Here is a 20188-nt window from a genome sequence, read left to right on the forward strand (position 1 = left end):
AAGAACCATAAGAAATATTTCCTAACTAGGACTCAGTAAGACAACCACAAAGAAACTGAAAAAATCTGCTGGCATGCTCTTCCCACCCAAGTGTACTTGAGCTACCCCAGCCTTATTTAAAAAGGTTTGGTTCAGGATTTCAGACATTCTGAATGCCAGTTCCTCAACAGCAAACAACTGGATTAGACCTAAGTGTTTCCTAAACTCAAAAAGGAGAATTTAGTCACCTCCCTTAAATTGGGCTCTCTGAGCTTCATGGAAACTTGGAATTTCATGACCTTACAAAGAAGAAGGCATTGTCTGCTGATGTCTTTGTTCAGGGCACTCTGGTTCATTCGGTGCTGCGGAGACTCTACCCCTTTCTCTTTTCATGACCTTACCAAGAAGAAGGCATTGTCTGCTGATGTCTTTGTTCAGGCCACTCTGGTTCATTCGGTGCTGCAGAGACTGTACCCCTTTCTCTAGAGATTTAGACGAAGCTACCACTCCAGACCTGTCCTCTCTGAGACTAAGAAGTACATGGCCATAGACTCCTTAGGAGCCCTGCCTAATGTGGGCTCAGACAGAAGTAAAGTACAGGTCTTCCTCAAAGCTCTGCTGAATGACAAATCAAACCAGGACAAATACCACCATCAGAAAGGGAGGCAGGGTCACCTACAAATGTCTCTGAGCATTGCCATTTGATTCTATATGATATAGCCAACCTCTTGTTTTCCAGGCCAGCTGAATAAAGATGTGACCTATGCACAGTTCTTCTCCTTTCTAAGATGCCTCCAGGTAAGTCCAGGGGTCTGCTATACACACACACACACACACACACACACACACACACACCCATGCACACACGCCCACACACACACGCGCGCACACACCCATGCACACACGCCCACACACACACACGTGCATGCACATGTGGACACACACCTCCTTGTGGCTCTGCCTCTTTAATCAGTGTGCTTTTTACCTTCTCTCAGCTCAGTCCCTGTAATGGCTGGATGTCTTCCAACGAGACCCTCCGGACTCTCACTTCGGAGGTAGAGCTGCTGCCCCTGTCTTTGTGTTTGCTGCAGACTCCTCCTCAGGATAGGCTTCTACAGCACAATGGTCACCACCTTGGCAAATAACAACATCTCACATTTGGGGAGCCCGAAGAAACCGAAAGAATTTGTGTGTCCTTCCGCCTCCACCTCTCTCCATGCCTACCTCCCTTGCTGTCTACTTGCAAGGGCACATGCTTCCCATATGCGAATACATACGCACACACAGTTTGTAAAACGATCTGAGGTAGTGAACTGGGGCGCTCAGGAAGATAACCTTTATAGGTGACTTGTCACTCAGATAGGATCACCTCACATGTCTGAAAGAATCCATTTTCCAAACAAAAGATCTTATACTTTGTTCATAGGTGGTAAATTACCTTTATAAAGATTATGTTGTTTTTTTTTTTTTTTACTTTTGAGACAAGCCTGGCTATATGTCCCAGGTTTGCTTTGAACACAAAGAAATTTTCTTTCTTGCCTCAGTTTCCCAAGCTCTAAGATTGCAGGCATGACCCACCACCTGCTTATGTTGTTAATAAAATTTTATTATAGAGAACTTGCTAATAAAAAAATACACTGTGAGATAAAAAAAACTAAAAATATATATTTCAATATTGAAACCATGTAAAATATAAAAATCTACACAGTGCAGCAACAAAAATCAGGCTGCAGCCAGTTGTGATAGCACACACCATTGGTAGGATATGCTGAAGAGGCAGAGACAAGGGGATAACAAGTTTGAGGCCTGAGCTACAATTTTGGATCAAGGAAGATGGCTCAGTAGCTAAGAGCATTTGCTGCACAAGTTTGAGAGCCTGAGTTCAAATCACCATCACATACATTAGAAGCTAGGCCTGGCTGCACACATACCTGTAACTTCAGAGTTGTGGGAGACAGAGACAGGATCACTGGGGCTGCCAGCCGAGCTCAAGTTTCAGTAAGAGAGCTTGTCTCCTGGTAATAGGGCAGAGTGACAGAGCAAGACATCAAACACACTTCTCAGACCTCAATGACTGTGTGCTGGCACACACACACACACATACACACACACACACCCACATACACACACACACACATACACACACATACACACACATACACACACACACACGCACATACACACACATACACACACGCACATACACACACATACACACACATACACACACGCACATACACACACATACACACACACGCACATACATGCACACACATGCACACACACGCATGCACGCACACATGCACACACACACATGCACACACATGCACACGCACACACACTCACGCACACGCACACATGCACATGCACGCCTGCATGCACACATGCACATATAATACACACACACACAATTTCAGACTGGGAAGATAGCTTAATCAGTGAGAGAAGTGCCTGCTGTGTAATCACAAGGACTTGAGTTTTGATCCCCTGTACCCATGAGAGACAGCCAAAGCAGAGACATACCTGTAATTTCAGTGCTGGGAAGGTATAAGTCAGGAGAACCCCTGGGGTTCACTAGCCATCCAGACAACCTAACCCAATGAGCAAGCCCAGGCCAATGAAGGTCCCTGCCGCTGAAGCCAAGGTAGACAGATTCTAAGCAGTATTATCTGAGGCTATCTTTTGCCCTCTAAACACATACATACACATGGGCATATATACCTATGGACGTGAGCACGCATGCACACAGAGAAAAAATAATCCATGTATCAGTATATGAGTGTCTCATATCATTTCAATAGATAGGTATCTTGGGGTTTACACTCTAGATTGAAATTACACATTCCAATGTTCATAAATTGTTTCTCCACATTATGATGATACAACTATTCACCATGTCCAGCATATGAATGTGGCATGATTTATTCCATCCTTTTGTGTAGTTAGATACATGGTTGTTTCCAATTCTTCGCCAAGATGAGTAACAAGGTGTATGCTTTGTGTCATCTCTATTTCCAATTTTAGTATATGTGCTGCCAAAGCGAGCACTCGATTTCCTATATACAAACTGCTATAAGACATATTGGTCATGCTAAAGCTTTGGTTCATATTGCCAAGCTGTTGTCTAAATAATGAAACCAACCAATGTTTTCATTCATTCAGCTTCTGGTATTGGTAATATCAAGGTTGTTTGTCTCATCTTTGTCAAACCCATGCAGGAAAAGTAGGTTCTTATTACTTTAATTTTTACTAGTTTGATTCATAATATGCATTGTAACAGTTTTTGTGTTCATTGGTCATTTGCACATGAATACACTGTAATGTGCAGAGCTGTTTCTGTGGACAGCTTAGAGATAGCAAAGTGGAGTGGTGTGTGGAAGACCCATTTCTTTTTCTGCCTGAATTGTCTCATGAAAGTCAAAGTTGAGGTTTCATGGAATTCTCTGTTTCCCTTGCATTCAGAGAGCAGAACAACTCTCCAAGACACTGAAAAGAATTGCAACCACGGAGACATTTGCACACTTCGATCTTTTCTACATGGATTTTGCCTTCCATGAAAGTAAGTGGCTTGTTTTTGTCTTGACAGTAGGCAAGCACATCAGCAGCTGTGGGGAGCTGTGTTACAAAGCACACAGAATAGAGTAGGGAGGGCCACCCCTAACTCTCTGACATAACTCTCAGCATTGAGAAAAGGCAAAAACAAGTTGAGACTCAGTGTCACCTTCTCACTTCACCATCTCTGAAGCAACTGTTGGGATTGCCCAACAGTTCTTGCCAGATTAGCAATGCCTTGTTTATATGTCTGCTAAAAATAAAGGTGACAGAAGGGAGGAGCGGGGCCATGCCTCCTCTGGTGGAGTGCTGGACTACCTTGTACAGGCCTAGACCTGAAACCAACTAAAATCTCTTAGGGAGGGGCAAAATGTAAAGTAAACTAAGGTCCCAACTCTCTGGGGAAAAAAATCCTTTTTTCTTTTAGAGCATTCTCTCCAGACATGGGAGTCACAGACAAGTAGCCATACAAACTCAGGATTGCTAACCAGAGCCACTGATTTATTCTTTACATCTTGACTCTCTAAAAGAAAACCCTACTTATTGATTGTAACCCTCCCAAGATTCATTTTCATTGTTAAGCAATTTTTCTACATGAGAAAAACCCCTGTTGATTGACTGCCAGCTGAGATGATGCTAATGAAATGCTTCAGTGTGTGCAACAGAGGGAAGATTTCTCATGTCTGTCCCTCACTCCCAGCCCCCCAGCCCAGGCATCTGGAATGGAGCAGATGGCCATCATGAATTATTGAATATTACATTAGCTGACACATTTTGCATTACTGACTCTAATACTTCAGCTCTGAACATTCTTTCAACAAGACTGATCTGTCTTTACTAGATTTCCTGCCTACATGACACACATCTCTCTCATGGTGAGAGACATTTTTGATAAATAGCCTATCATTAAAATGCAGAGCTAAAAACTTATTAATGAATTCTTGATATAAACAAATGCACCACCAAGTGATCTTTGATCATTACCATCCTTGAATGTGAGCAAAGTTATTAAAAATCTAATGCCTAACATCCATGTGGGACAATTTTTTATTGTCCAGAGTGATTTCTACAACTGTCATTTATTACCTTTGGTGCTGCACACAATTCGCTGGGTATCTCTAACCTCTCTGGTTCCAAGCCTCCAAGAAGGGATTTCTTTTTATATGTTTTTATTAGCATATATTAATTATATATAATAATTGTTTCATTATGACATTTCAAACATGCACATGATATATTTCAGTCATATTCACCTCCTGCTACTGTCTCTTGTCTACCTCCCACACCCAATTAATACTCTTCTATTTGCCAGCAAGCCCCCCATCTACTTTCATGTCTCTGTGTCTATGTGGGGTACAATGGTTTCATTAGGGTTACTTGCAGGTGCATGAGTGAGAAGCCTGAGGGAAAAGAAGAGTGCAGGAAGAGGAAGGAGAAGCCACCATGGGTTAAGAGTCAACAGAGTGTGGTCCTGAGGGCTATCCAACTGCAGTTAACAGCAGCCCAGATAAAAAATAGTAAGTAATAAGTCAGGGTCATAGATAGAAAAGTAGATAAACTAACAACATAGAGGGTAGTATCTGCCCAGCTCTTATGTTGTTTAAGGCTTATTGTAAATATAAAAGTTGTGTGTGTCTTTCATCTGGGAAGTTAAGTAGGTGGGGCAAGGTAGGAACCCTGGGCTGGGATTTAATATATTTTATTACGATCATGGACATAGTAAAGGAGAGGGTAGAAGCAGGGGATGATGTTCTGGGACATGTCTGCATGAACACCCCATACAACAGTCAATGACTATGTCCTGTCATGTGTACTTCTGAAAGGGACAGAACTTTTATCACCCTTTCAGGAACCATTGTAATGTCTTGACTTGTGGCCCAGCTAAGAAATTTTAGACTTAAAATCCTAGCATGTATCATAGTAGGTAGGAGGATCATCTATTCCAGATCCACCTTTGGGAGTAACCGCCCATCCTAGAGATCATGGCAGTATATGACCCTGGAGATCTAGCCCTACTGCTTGTAATGTGCAACTGTAGGAAGAGCCCAGAATTGATAGCCTTGTTCTTATCTCAGTTCAGACATAGATCATAGGATTGTAGAACAGCAAGGACCAATACCTGTTATCTGGCATCTTCCACTGGGCTCCATTACCATTGAGTGTAAAGCACCCTCTCCCCCCAACACACACAGTCGACCTCATAAGTATTCTCTTTCAGAGTCAAACCCCCTACTGGACATCATTCATACATATGGAAATGTTTTCCCAAGTTCCACAAGGAAGATATAGTAGAGATGTAGCTCATTATCACCCAGATCTCCTTTCATCAGAAATAAAAACCCAGTAGAGGCATTTATTAAATCTATAGTGTGGAGTCCTATGAAAATCATCCTTGTTACCACACTGTATTAGAACTGACTTTTGCACCATGAACACTCTCCTTTATCATCACACTGAAATACACAGTTTCACATTCTAATGACAGAAACGTTCGTAGCTGAGCATCCCTGTCACTTGAAGGCAGGTACAATCCTGGGTCCAGCACTGAAAGGCACCGACTCATTGCCAGATGTCCAGTGGTGTTGGTGTTGGTGTTGGTGTTGGTGTTGGTGTTGGTGTTGGTTTGGTTTGGTTTGGTTTGGTTTGGTTCGGTTTTTTTGTTTTGTTTAGTTTTTCTTCTTGTTTTTTGTCTTTTTGCTGACTCATTCTCCGATTGGCTCTCTACTAAACATAAGAAGCAAATTTGCCACAGGGAAATGTCAACTTGAGCATGTAACATTCTTTTCTTTTCTACCCCACCTCCCCAGCTGTGGAAGGAAAATGCCACTTAGCTGATAAGACCATTTTCACATAGGCAGCTTAAACATATCTCTGGCTGCCCTGGGCTTCAAAGACAGCCCAGCTGGAGTAAACTTAGGCTCTTTGTTTCCTCCCCTGTACGTCTGCAAAAGCAGCCAGTGACCTCATGGTACTGATCAGAATGTAGATTTCTATTTTAAATATCTGCTAGCTTGCTATTCATCAAAGAAAGAGCTAGCACATGCCCTATAAATCTTCCTCCACTGCTTCTGTGGTTCTCTGAAAAGATGGCTCTGAGTGGAATTTCTCTGACTTAACAGATAAAGAAAATATATCATGCACCGAATCCCAACAGATGCTCGATGATCATTCAAGTTGCTTAATTTATTTCTTCCAATGCACAAATAGGATGAACTGAGGAGATGGCTGTGTTGGTAAAATGCCAGCCACACAAACATGGGACCTGAGTTCAGATCCCCAGCACCCACATACAGTGCATATGTCTGTAATCCCACCACTGGCCAGATACCTAAAACTCTTAAGCCTGACAGCTAAGACAAGTTGGTGAGCTCCAGGTTCAATGAGAAGCCTTGTCTTTATTTCTAGCCTACACACACACACACACACACACACACACACACACACCACACATGCACACACACACACACACACAGACACAGAGAGAGAGAGAGAAAGAGAGAGAGAGAGAGAGAGAGAGAGAGATGTTTATCTGCACACACATGCACTCACACATGACCATGTAGATTCACACACATACACACATGGGAAAGACCAATTTGCCACATTGACCTTGATGGGGCTTCCCACTCTAAAATCAGTAGAAAGAAATAAGTGCCATGTCGGCTGTTCTCCAGAAAAAGTAGAGTCTTATCCTGAAATTGTCACAAAGAATCATTCCATCTAGTAATAGTCAAGATACAAATAAAACCTCATAGTCTTGCCTGGGAGTTACCCACCCTTAAGTTCTATAGGTCCGGTGGCTCCTTCTATGTGGTAACACGTACCTTTGAAAACATGATAGTTGTGTGAAAAACAATGTTCCCTTTGACTGTGTAATTGTAACTCAGTGTCATGTTCCTTTAGTATTGACTATTATTTCATATGGCAAACCAGTTAGGGTGAAGTCTGCTCTCTGCCATGCTCATCTACTATAATACACAGTTGAAACAGAATTTGAAAGAATGGGAAAGCTTCCCCACAGGGAGGGATACATTACTATTGATTCCACGTAGAACTGCTTGAGTATGGTGATAACAGAAGTTCTTGGCTGGGGTAACAACTTGGTGCTAAAGCCCCTGTCCAATGTACAGGGGCTCTGGACTCCAGGGCCCTCATCACCACACCACAAGAGGAAAACAGTCCCTTCCTGCCTACATTACATCTCTGTTGCATGACGAAACTTAGCAAGCATGATCCTCTGGTTGCTATATACTCTGGTGCTGTGTTCCCCTTCCATAATTCCCACAACTGTAGGATTTCTTAGTCTCCAAAGGGGGTAAGAAGGAATGGCCATCTCTGTGCATTTTGAAAAGGGATACCAAGTCTGATTATTGAATTTTGTCTATTTGTTCCGTGAAGAGATCCATCAACATCTCACTCCTGTGAGGGTTCAATTCCAACTGCTCTAAATGTCCCCCTGCCTGTCATCCTGTGGGCTTCAAGTTGCTTTACCTGACTGCAGGGCTGCCTCTGCCTGCTAAAGTTTGGCAGTTACTGGTACACATAAAATTCAAATCAAAATGGAAGTATTTTAGAACAATTTTAAACCTTAGTGCCAAGACTAAAGCACACTAGAAGGAACTCTCCATAAGAGAAGTTAGCCTCTTTAACACAGGAAACCCATGTTGGCTTAAACCATTTATTTAACAAACTCACATTTGTCTTCCATTGTAAAACCACCTGGCCTCCCAGTCACAGCAATTCTTTCATCGATTTTCTTTTGGCCACTGAAGGTACAAATGTCGTTTTGTTTTTGTGTTTTTACTTGAAACATGTATGATTTATTACACATAAAGTACTCATTAATAACACTTTCTAACAATGAATGTGAAGGACCCATAAAGCTGTTGACTTTACTTTCATACTCAGTTTACAAACTGCATTAAAATCAGTCTTATTAGTTTTAGTTCTTTTCATTCTTGTGTCAAATGGTTTTGTTAGTACATATCAATTATACATGGGAAAGGAAGAAGGAATCATCTTAGCTGAACTTGTCAACTTTCTCTGCAAATGTGGAGAGTCAAAAAGTCCTGTGTGAGGTTTCCTACCCCAGCACACGAGAGGATCCTGGGAGATCTGGGTCAGGTGCACAACTCACGATGCATCTATTCAATACAGAAGGCCTCTGACTTTCCTCATTCACCTCTTAGCTCACGATGCATCTATTCAATACAGAAGGCCTCTGACTCGAGACTTTCCTCATTCACCTCTTACCATTTCTTTGCCGGCTGCATCTGAGGTCTTGGTTGGGCTCGGTTACTAGCCTGGTCTTCTGAATGCTACCTATGAACTTCTGAGCATCTATTAGTGTTTCTGAGCTACTGTATTAAAATACCATAGCCAGAGTGGCCCATAAACAACAGAGTTTTGTTTATTCAGTCCTAGAAGATATATATTCAAGATCACAGTGCTTATACAGTTGGGTTCTGGTGGGAGTGCCCCACTAGATTTTTGAACTATCATGTGGCAAAAGTTCCCTCGGACCCCTTTATTAGGATACTCATTCCATCCATGAGGACTGCCCTTCATGGCCTAGCTAGATAGCAAAGTCTTGTCACCATCCGTCTCATCAGGGTTAGGTTCTCAATGTATGAACCTGAGAATAACCCAACATTAGTCCATCCAACATCTTGTTGGAGACCACCTTTATTCTTTTTTCCATGAACATCTACACAGCAGAAAGAGACCTGGATCTAAAAATGGAGACAGCTACAGGGGCATGAGTGAAGCACAAGTACACAAGGGAGTGGAAGCAATGTCACCTCCGAGGTCTCAAGGACTAAGACTGAAGTCTGTACTAGGTGGAATCCCTGACCCACCCCATCCTTGTCAATCTTTGTGTTAGAGACCTCTATGCGATTGCAAGAAGAAAGGAGATGGATATCATAAAAGTATAAAAAGCACCCAAATGTCCTTAGGGATGACCTCAGCTCTGCATTTACAGAAACTCCTCAAATGGCTATCTCATTGCAAGTAACTTGTTAGATGTTCAGGTCGGAGGTAAGTTTGATAGACACTATAATGCTCAAAAATTGAAAAGTTCCACAAAGGGGAATAAAACTGGCTCATCCCCTCCTGAACAAGAGGAAAGTGAAGAAGGTGAGAGAAGCACGGATAGATTGCACAGCAGATGAGCAGTCAGAGTAGGAGATGGGCTAGAAGCATCTCTGAGCAGGCAGAGGCACCCCTGAGGTCAGGAAAAGTGACCTGGAGCCCACAGGAGCCTCAGCCTGACATGCAGAGGGGAATTTAGAGCAGTGGAATTGAATCTAAAACAGAAAACCTGATTCCAAGGTTGTGCCCCCAGAACAGGCAACTGGAAACAGAGGTAGGCCAGCTTTCTGGGGCCACTCCAAAGGCAGGAAACAAACTGTTGAGGGGTACAGTTTGGTTTAAAAGAACCAATTGAACCCCCTCCTTTGTAAAAGTGACTATGGCTTGCTTATCAGTGCAGCTCTTAGCTTTCCATTGAAAGGACAAATCCACACCATTCCTCAAAAAAGAAGAACCCTTCTCTACCAGTGTACATTGATTTGGGTTTCTCCATGGGGAATACACCATGTCACAACAGCGTAGTGGACAGCTCATTTTGAGTCTTACAGGAAATGCAAATGCAACTTACCAATAGCAGCTTCATCTATCTACCAACTACCAGGAAAACCTAGGAACACACTATAAAAGATTGCGAGGAGCTAGGCATGTGGGAAATAGGTTGGTACTTGGGATATAGGGGAAGGAGGATCAGGGGTTCAAGGCTATTCCTGGATATCTAGCAAGTGTAAAGGCCAAAAGAGCCACCTGACATCACACTGCTCAGGAATAAGCTAGGAAGCCATCAGCATGGCACTTCCCCCCCCCCAAACTCTGATGAGGGAAACAATTTGCCACCTCGGGGACAAGGGTTGAGCAGTAAGAGGGGATGGCATCTCTGCAGTAATTACAAAAATGACAGAGGATTGATTCAGTCTTGTGCCTGTGATTTCACCAGACAGTGTCTCCATTCTTCCCTGGGATAAGGAAAAGAGAATGGCACAGTCCTTTGGCCTTGAGGTTGGGGAGACTTAGAGAAAGGAATGTAAGTAACAATTGGAATCATAGCTACACAGCTGGCTTCTGTGAACACTAGGAAAGTGAGATGTTCTGCCAGGAGCAGGAGTCTCCGATGGTTCTCCCTGAAGGCTCTCTAGGGCCTGCAGTTTCCATGAGGAATTTTTACTGGCTTTGTGATATTACAACTTGGGATTAATTGCCCAGCTGTGTTGGAGGACTGACATGCGTAGTGTCTTATCCCTGTTGACGGACAGTTTTATTACTTTTCATCACTTTGGGGCTCATAATATTTTCTCTGTAGCCATGCTCTCTTTAACTGCAAGGTTGAGATAATTTTATGCAATTATATTTCTGACACTCTGTGTGATTGTTCGAGGTGATTGCTTGACACACGTGGGCAGTGTGTCTGCAAATGGCAGCATGCGAAGGGAGATGTTAGCGCAATGTCATCCTCGCTTCTGTAAATGGCCTGTGCCACCACATGAGGAAAACATCAGATGGACCTATATGGTTGTTGCTCATTTTAGTGCTCACTTGATTTCTCCTGCCATCCCTGCCACACAAGCCACATTCACCCAGTACATTTCACACAGGCCCTTTCTGACTTAGAAAAAAAAAATCACGCAATGGGTAAGATCTGTTCTGAAAGCTCTCAGCCCAAGCAAGGCAAAGCTCAGAGGAAGCCATGATGAAATAAAACAAGGCCTGGGGGGTGCTAGAGAGATGGCTCAGTGATTAAGAGCACTAGCTGCTCTTCCAGAAGCCTTCAATTTCCAACAACCACATAGTAACTCACTACCCTTTGTAACCCACGAATCTTAAGCCCTCTTCTAGTCTCCATTGCCACCATGTACATAGACACACATGCAAGAAACACACATACATGAGAATTAAAGAAAAAAACAGGAGAAACTGATGAAATCACATGAGCTCCTTGTCCTTGGTATACTAATCCTCCAATTATGTGTCTTTCAGTAATAGAGGACTGGCAGAAAAGAGGTGGTCAGCCATGGCAGCTAATTGAACCTGTGGACGGATTCCACCCCAATGAGGTAAGTACTACCACATGGTGGTCACTGAGTCTACCTGCTTGGTTTTCTAAAATAGATGTATGCATTTGTATGGCTTCTTTTAGTCCTATTTTGTTCCCAGAAGGATTTTTGGATAGTATACACATATAAGTAACATAGACATTCAATAAAATAATGTGAAAGCTAGAAAGTAAAATAAGATAAAAGAAAATTTATCAAAAAATTTGATGTGGTTTCTACAGTTGATAGACTATGTGCAGGGCAATCCTGAGAAACTGTCCCAGGAGACCTACAAACCCTGCTCTGGGTTCTCTAGTGGCCAATTAGAAATGAGCCATCACCTATGCCCTTCCATTAAAAAAGTCAATACCTAGAAAAAAATAATGATTGCAAGATATGATCAAAATACATCATATACATGTATACATTTTTCAAAAGATAATAAAATATATATTATATTTAAAATAGTAATAATTGCAAGGATTCCTGAAAGTGGAATGTGTAGAAAATTGTATGGATGTCTCTAAAAAGAACAGTGTGAGAGAACAATGCCTTTAGCAAGGTCCTGCAGTAAGTGCCTTTTCTCTTCTCAGATTCCAAGTAGGATATATGAAATGGCCGTGCTCTGGCTTCTGTACAACACATGGGAGCTCAGAGCTGGGACTCAGTAACACATGTCCCACTCCCCTCCTATTATCCTGCCTTCAGCCATAGAAGCTCCACTTTTATCTGTCCCATATACTTGACTCCTTGTGACATTTCTATTTTTAAAAGAAAAGAAAGCATGGGGGAGTTCTTGTGCCATTTGAAAACCCTGAAACTTGGTTCTCCATAGGGAGGGAAGGCCATTTGCCTCAGGCAGTCCTCTATCACCATAGGCATTCTGACCCAGCTTTGGCCATAGTGCTATGGCAATGACAAAGCCCCCATCCCCTGACTGAGTACAGGAAGAGCCAACATGCCCTTAAGAATCTGACCCAGCCCCGGGCTCAGCAACTGTTCATGGGCATGGTGAAGAATTATTTCAAAAGAAAAGAATAAAAGAGGGGGCAATGCTGACTAATGGATCAACAGCAGTGAAAACTTCAACTCATTGTAAACTTGAAGATGATTAAGAATCCACTTCACTGTTCAAAACAACCAACTTTTTTAAAAAAATAAATCTTAGTAATGCACTCAGAATATTTAAGTTCTGTGGATCAAATGGATGAATAGCTTAGAGAATTATTGACTATAAACTAGTTATTGAGATCTGGCTCCATAGAAATGGTATATTTTATTTTTATTTTTTAATATTTTTTTAAGAATAATGGGAAGTTCCACTGCCTTTTATCTATTTTATGTATATGAGTGCACTGTAGTTGTACAGATGGTTGTAAGCCATCATGTGGTTGCTTGGATTTGAACTCAGGACCTTTGGAAGAGCAGTCAGTGCTCTTATCCACTGAGCCATCTCTCCAGCCCCTCCACTACCTTTTTTTAGAGGTGAGAACTCACTGAATCCCCAGGCTTCTGGGATCAAATGATCCTTCCTATCTCAATCCCCACCTAGTTAGAACTCAAGTTGTGTAGAATACTACACAGTGAGTACTCCTACCTTTCACTGAGGTAGGACTTCTTTGGCTCCTCTTTGGCATAACAGAGTTATGAGTCTACCATGGGTGGAGATATGAAAAGGGGGTCAGCTATGGCAGCACCTAAAGCCAAACTCACAGCTTGAAGACAGCTTTCCTTCGTCCTTCGGGACATAATCATTTGCTGTATCAAATATCAACCTGTCCCTGCTTGGCACTTAAAATTATTTTAGGGTTCAATAGCTATCAAATTGGGAGCCTATCCAGAAACCTATCCTTTTGTACATCTGCTTTACATAAAGTTAGCTATTGAAAAGAGTCCTACAGCACAGTATGTCCCATAGTCTTAACATAGGATTCCTGTTGGGTTTGTTCCACAGTGGCATGAGTGAGTGATGAGTGAGTGAACATGACATAGCCATGTCTAAAGTTGCCATCAGTAGGACACCATGCTCAAACCCTTCTACCAATCACACATGTTGAACTGAAAAGTCCAGACTGCAGGCAAATTGCCATCCAATAATATGTGTTGAGTACCTACCCATACAACAGGAAAGGGTTGAAGAAATTGATAATTAAATATAATGTGGTAACTGTCTCCAAGTGTGTAAACAAGCATTCTTTCAAGAGGGATGAGACGGGAAGATGGCAGAAGATGATGTTAGGAAAGGATTTCTGGAGGATGAGATAACAGAGCTAAGACATTGAAAGTGTCACACAGAAAGTGGAAGAGGCAGAGAAGAGCCTTAGGAAGTGTTTTGAGCATGGGAAACAGCACAGGCAATGATCTTAGGATGAGGGAAGGCTGAGAATGCTGGAGGGGTCACATACTTCAATGAAGCTTGCTCAGAGAGAATGGGAGTGAGATGGAAAAGAAAGAAGACATTCAAAGCAGATGCTAGGAAACCTGCATGGGTTTCATCTTTTCACTATGGGGAATGAGGACGATGGGAGTTTACAAGCCAGAAATCAGACTTATATTCCTAGAAGATAATCATAGTAGGATTTGACTGTAGCTCAGCAACACAGAGCCTGCCCAGAGCAGATGGAGTCCTGGATTTGGTGCCCTCATCATATCTACATCTATATTTATGTCTACATCGACAACTATATCTGCAGTGGCGATCTGGGCACTGCTTTGGTGGAGGAAACTATAAAAAATAAAAAGAAATTAAGCAGAGAAAATATGTTACAAAGACCCAAGACCTGGATTCATGACCTGTAGACCCCACATAGCTCAGCCTTGTCCTCACAACATCTGCTTGCGAGTTTTTGAGGTTACAGCATCTGAAGAGTCACTTATAATATGGCTGAGTCGAAATTCAGATGACAAGAATCAGAGGCATTGAAAGAGCCACAAGCATTCGCCAGACTTAGTTTCTCCCAGGTCCTCCTCAGCCCCGTGTCAATACCTTTCATGCCTCCAGTCTTGGAAGCCTCATGCATGCCACCCGGCAAAACAACCTCCTTTACCCCATCCTGGCAATTACTCAAAGCATCCTTTTTAATCTCACTGGTAACATCTGACTGTCTACAGAGGGACCATGTTAAAGAAGAACGAGGCCCGTGAACACATGAGCAGGACACACAAACACAGTTGTATATGTCTGGAGATAAATACATTGTCTCTACCCAACTGAGAAAAATAGAAAATATTTCATTACAAGCAAGAAAGTTTCCATAAATCAACCCTTCATTTCTCTTCAACCCTGAACATGCCCACTGCTGGAGATACACAACACAGAACCAATGGGTGTATTTAAAGATCTGAGCAGCCTCCAGGTCTCCATTTGCCTCAGTTTTGTAAGATCATTAGACAAAACACCCTGGGAAGGCTTAAGGAGACCCTTACATGGCAACTGTGCAGAGACTGGGGCCGGCAAGAAAGAGAATAGCCTGGGCCAGTGAACCCACTTCCCAAGCAGTCACCACCTCAGGCTGGTCCTTTTGGCAAATCAGCAACCACCATGTATCTAATTCACTGTTTTACACTAGCGACCATTATCTGTTCACCACAGAGAGTCTGGAGCTGTGAACTCAAGTTCCTTCTTAAATGGAAGTGTTTAGCAATATCTTATACCACTGCCTTGTTTTCAGTTTGCAAATTTTTAATCAGTTCTGTCTACACATGGCCAGGTCTAGGAGACTGTTTGGGGGCAGGTGAGGAGGTTGAAGAAGAGAACAATGGCCTCCTCCACCAGTGGGCACTCAGCCACTGGCTTCTCTACAGAGCTCTGAGCACTGTCACTTCAGAGAAAATACAACCAGGGCAGATTTTCAGCTTTGGTCTGGTAAAGCCTACATTAAATTTAGCATCAGTTCAACTTCAAAGGCATCAAGCCATTTTAAGTTTTCAATGAACTCTATATAGTCAAGTTCTGAATTGGATTTGCTCTTTTTAAAATATTACAGACAAGTATTTTTTGCTTAGTATTTACCTCTATGGTTATTTCACTAAAAAGAAAAAGCAACAACAAAAAAAATAGGTTATAGAAAGGAAGGGTGGGAGGATTCCGAATCAAATATCTCCAGCCAAGGTCACTGGTCTTCTGTCCTCCTGGGGCGGGGTGGGGGCATGGGGTACCTCCTGGGGAAGTGTTCCTGTCAACAGCAATTCAGTTGGCCCATGAAGCCTGATGTTGTCTGAGGCTTGTCATCTGAGGGAGGAGGAATTGGCAAGCTCTAGATTGGCTAGCCATTCACCTCCTCCCTACCACTGTCCTCCTTGCCCCATGGGATCAGGGCTTGTGAGTAAAAACTAAAAGAGACATTCCACTGAAAACTCACACAAGACAATAGAGGGTTAAGGCCTCCTGCTTTGTAGATCCTCCTAAGAGGATTTTAAGGGAGAACAAAGAATTTCTAGTAGATCTGGGGATATCACTGTTTAACCAACATTCAGGTCTCTGAATGACAGTAGACAGGAGCCTGTCAGAGCAGTAAAATCTCTTCAGACATGCTTTATCTTGAAGTACGATGCAGATATGCAGACAGCCATATACATGCAGTAGTGCCCATGAGTTGGATGACTGACCTCTGTATGTACAGTCAAGGCCTTGCAATAGCACAGAGGCAAGGAGTCAGTGAAGTGCTGCCCTTAATGCTCGTGCCTTGAATCTAACGCCATCATTGCCAAGGAAACCTAAGGGACTTGTGAAGTCTTCCATCCTTACTACTTTATTCAAAATCTCATGGCTGAAATGGGCTCATAATTGCTGAGCTGATAATGAAATCCAATCAAAGCCACCACTATTGGCCTCTTAAAACTACATATTCAGGATGTGTGCACAACAAGCCTGGGAAGCAGGGGTTCTCGGGTATAGCATGAATTAGGATTTTCTGGAGCTAAATTGGAAGACATAATACTGTGTGTCTTCTGCTCTCTCCACAGTTCATCCTGTGGGCTTTTCATGTGTAAGCTCAGAGAATGTGTTCTTTCAGAAAGCATACTGGGTGATAAAAACTTATGTTGAAAGACACACTTTTAGAACCCCTGTCCTAAAGCCTTGTCCTTCCTAACAAATGCATAAGGTGTTGCTATTATAAAAGAAAATGGCAACCTCATATGCACGGTGCTCTGTGAAATCTAATGCTCACTATCTAAATCAGTGTTTCTCATCCTGTGGGTCATCACCCCTTGAGGTTCAACAACCATTTTATAGGGGTTGCCTAAGACCATCAGAAAATATAGATAATTACATTATGATTCATAACAGTAGTAAAATTATAGTTTTGAAGTATCAACAGAAATAATCTTATGGTTGAGGGTCACCACCACATGACGGACTAAAGGGTCACAGAATTAGGAAACTTGCAAACCACTCATCTAAATCTTGGTGAAAAGAGAAAACTCACTTTGAAAACTTTCTTCTGGGAGGAAATAAAAAGGGGGAGTAAGGTTTCCTTGCAAACCTTTAAGCTAATGGTGTTTTCTGTTTTTAACATCAAACTGAGCAAGCATAGAAGAAAGCAAAGTGAGTTCTGTATCAATGAGATGTCCTTGGAGAAGTCTAATGCCAGTATCTCCTGGGGCTAGTGTCAATTTTTCCCAGTCCTCTCAGATTCCCAGCAGTGACCACAGACCAATAGGACCTTTGGCAGAATTCCAGATCATCGAGTAATTAAATCAAACATCACGCTCTACTACAGGAAGCTGACTTGAATTCAGAAACCACTTCTGGCTTCACTGTGCTCTAGATTGCCGATGTTTATGTGCACCTGTTCCGACTTGAATAGGCTCGCATGCGGGAAGGGTTTGTCCTTGGGTGGCAGTGCTGTTTGGGGAGGCTGTGAAATCTTTTAGGCTGTCCCTAGCTGGCAGAAATAAGTCACTTAGGAGAAGGTCACTTGGAAGGCCACATCTGTCTCTGGTTCTGGGCTTGAGTGCTCTGTTTCCTGGACTGACCCGGGATTTGACGCACCATGATGTGAACACATTGTGCCACAAGCCTCCACTGACACAGATGAGATGGCCCCAGAAGTTATCATTCTTCCTTGCTATGATGGACTGAAATCCTCTGAAACATTGGCCAGCCGGAAGCCTAGCAGCCTGAACTTGTCACAGTTACTTTGTCACAAAAGCAAGAAAAGTAACTGCAACACCTGAGCACGGGAGAGCTCTAAAAGGCTTATTAAAGAAAAAAACATGGACTTAATCCAGAGAGCCCAGGTCATCTCCCCACTCCCTCGCCTTCTATTGGACATGATTTAGTTCTGTGCATGTGTTCAGCGTATCAGTGAGTGAGCCACTGTACTCTCCTGCACTGCGATGTGGGTATTGTCAAGTACTAGGAAAATGTTTAAAAAGGCTTGATCTGTAAAATAAATGCAGCCTGATGGAATACAGTGTGTGCATTGGGTAAAGACAGTGACATAAATCTACATTTACAATGATATAGTCCAACATGGAAATGAGATGATAATGGAAAGACAAGTAATTATATGGACAATATCACAACTCTGGGCCTCTGCATAGTCTTGGGACTGTCCACCAAAAAGAATTAACATTATAGGTTATGCATTACACTTTAGGAAAAACCTATTTTAAAATACTATATAGATAAATATACCTTGTATGCATGTGGTGTTTGCATGTGAGTGTGGTGTGGTGTGTGTGTGTGTGTGTGTAAAATCTAAAAAGACCTATACCCAATGTTAGGAAAGGATTCCTCCATTCTAATAACAAATAATTTTTATTCTATTTTTCTGTTTGTTAAAATTTTTTGTCCTAGCTTAATTTTTTTTTTATTTTTCAAGACAGGGTTTATGGCTTAATATTTTAAACTATAAATAGAGACAAAGACTAACAGTATGCTTAAGAAACAATTGGCTTGGAATAAAGGAAGCGAAAGATACCTATGTGGCTCCCTGTGTGGTGGTGCATCATGGAAGTGGCAACAGGCAATGGATAGAGAAGTATGCAGAGGGTACTAAGCAAAGAGAATTGAATGAATGAATGAATGAATATAGTAGACAATATAGAATATATTCACAATTCTCTAGCATACTGACACGCCAGTCTCATTGTAGACACAGTATTTCAGCATTGCATACTCACAAATACATTAAACTCTGTTAGAGTGACAGCCAATTAGTTGGCTCAAACCAGTCACTACAAGCTCAAATCTGAGCTCATTCGTTTTCACGTTCCTCTTCCTTCCTTCACTCCTATCTCTTCTCTTATTAATGTCAGGGAAATAAATGCCCACATAGGCCTTGTTTCCACATAATCATTAAAAAGACAATTTAAATGTGTCAGGTGGAAAGTTAAAAAAATAAATAAATCCACATCAGGTGGTGTCCACAGACCTGGAAACAGCATCCTTTATTGAGGAGTGTCAGGAAAAGAAGCCAGAAGACCAGGCCCCTTCCTCAAAGACAGTCTGAGTCTTTCATGAGAGAGTGCCGCAGCCAGCCTGGTGGTCATCCTGAGCCTTGCTCCTCCTACTAAGTACAAAGAAGAAAGTGTGTGGCATGTCAGTAGATGTGTGCTGTATGGACAGATGATGTGTGCATATGGTTCATGTATATGTTTTATGTAATATGTTGTATGGATATTATCAAGAGTGCATACTTATGGGAATATAAGCTAGTATAGCCAGTGAAGAAAATAAAAATATGGAGATTCCCCACAGAACTAAAGCTACCCTGTGGTTCAGCTGTGCAATTCTTGGTGTGCACCTGAGTCAGCACACCAGAGACATGCATATTCATGTTTACTGCAGCCTTGTTCACAATGGCCAATATATGGAGGTGACCTGGATGCCACAAGAGAACAGATGAAGAAAATGTGTTACTGTCCTCAATGGGGTTTTGTTCAACCATAAAGAAGAATGAAATCACATCATCCATAGAAAAGTGGGATGACTATAGACCATCATGTTAAGGGACATACGTGTAATACACATAAGGAGAAATATCACATTTCCTCCTATCTGCATAATTTAGATTTAAATATATATGTATATGATGAAAGTAGAAGGGGCTATATGAAAAAAGATAGCACCTAATTGGGGTGGTGGGAAACAAGAAATGATATGGAGAGGAAAAAAGGAGACAGACCTCAGATGTTCTTCTCACGCAGAAGGGCATGTTTTCAGGGAGAAGGGACCAGGAGGAGGAGGAAATGGAGAGGGATGGGATCAATATGTGAGGGGTAATGAAATGTGTGTATAAGAATTTCATAAGGAACCCCAGTATGTATGCTTACTCAAAAGCCAATGAGAAACAAAGTGATCACGTGCTTGATTGGATGCGTGGCTGAGGTGGGCACATGATACTGTGTTTGTTTCACATGTACAAGGTGCTATTGAGTTTGGAGCTCAATACCTGAAAGTAAAAGTCTGAATGGATGGAAACATTTTAGGTCCACCTCAGAAGTCTCTGACATTTCATGAAAACGCTAGGGCTGATTAATGCATTGACTCAGTTGGCTTTGGTTTTTTGTTTTTTTTTTTTTTTTTT

At 42.1% G+C, this 20188-nt stretch overlaps 1 protein-coding gene across 3 annotated transcripts in view; it reads left to right on the top strand.

Moving 5' to 3' along the window:
• Aoah (acyloxyacyl hydrolase) overlaps nucleotides 1-20188 on the top strand; it is a 251423-nt gene that overhangs the window by 229167 nt on the left and 2068 nt on the right. For 2 of the 3 annotated variants that reach the window (XM_031359270.1, XM_031359272.1), the window contains 4 exons: nucleotides 719-777; nucleotides 975-1034; nucleotides 3442-3538; nucleotides 11596-11672. In XM_031359270.1, coding sequence (XP_031215130.1) covers nucleotides 719-777; nucleotides 975-1034; nucleotides 3442-3538; nucleotides 11596-11672 — 293 coding nt within the window. Of the gene's footprint in view, nucleotides 1-718; nucleotides 778-974; nucleotides 1035-3441; nucleotides 3539-4914; nucleotides 4985-11595; nucleotides 11673-20188 lie in introns of those variants that run through there. The other variant, XM_031359271.1, reaches the window with a different exon arrangement.

This window comes from Mastomys coucha, unplaced genomic scaffold (assembly GCF_008632895.1).
Source record: "Mastomys coucha isolate ucsf_1 unplaced genomic scaffold, UCSF_Mcou_1 pScaffold7, whole genome shotgun sequence".
Taxonomy (NCBI): domain Eukaryota; kingdom Metazoa; phylum Chordata; class Mammalia; order Rodentia; family Muridae; genus Mastomys; species Mastomys coucha.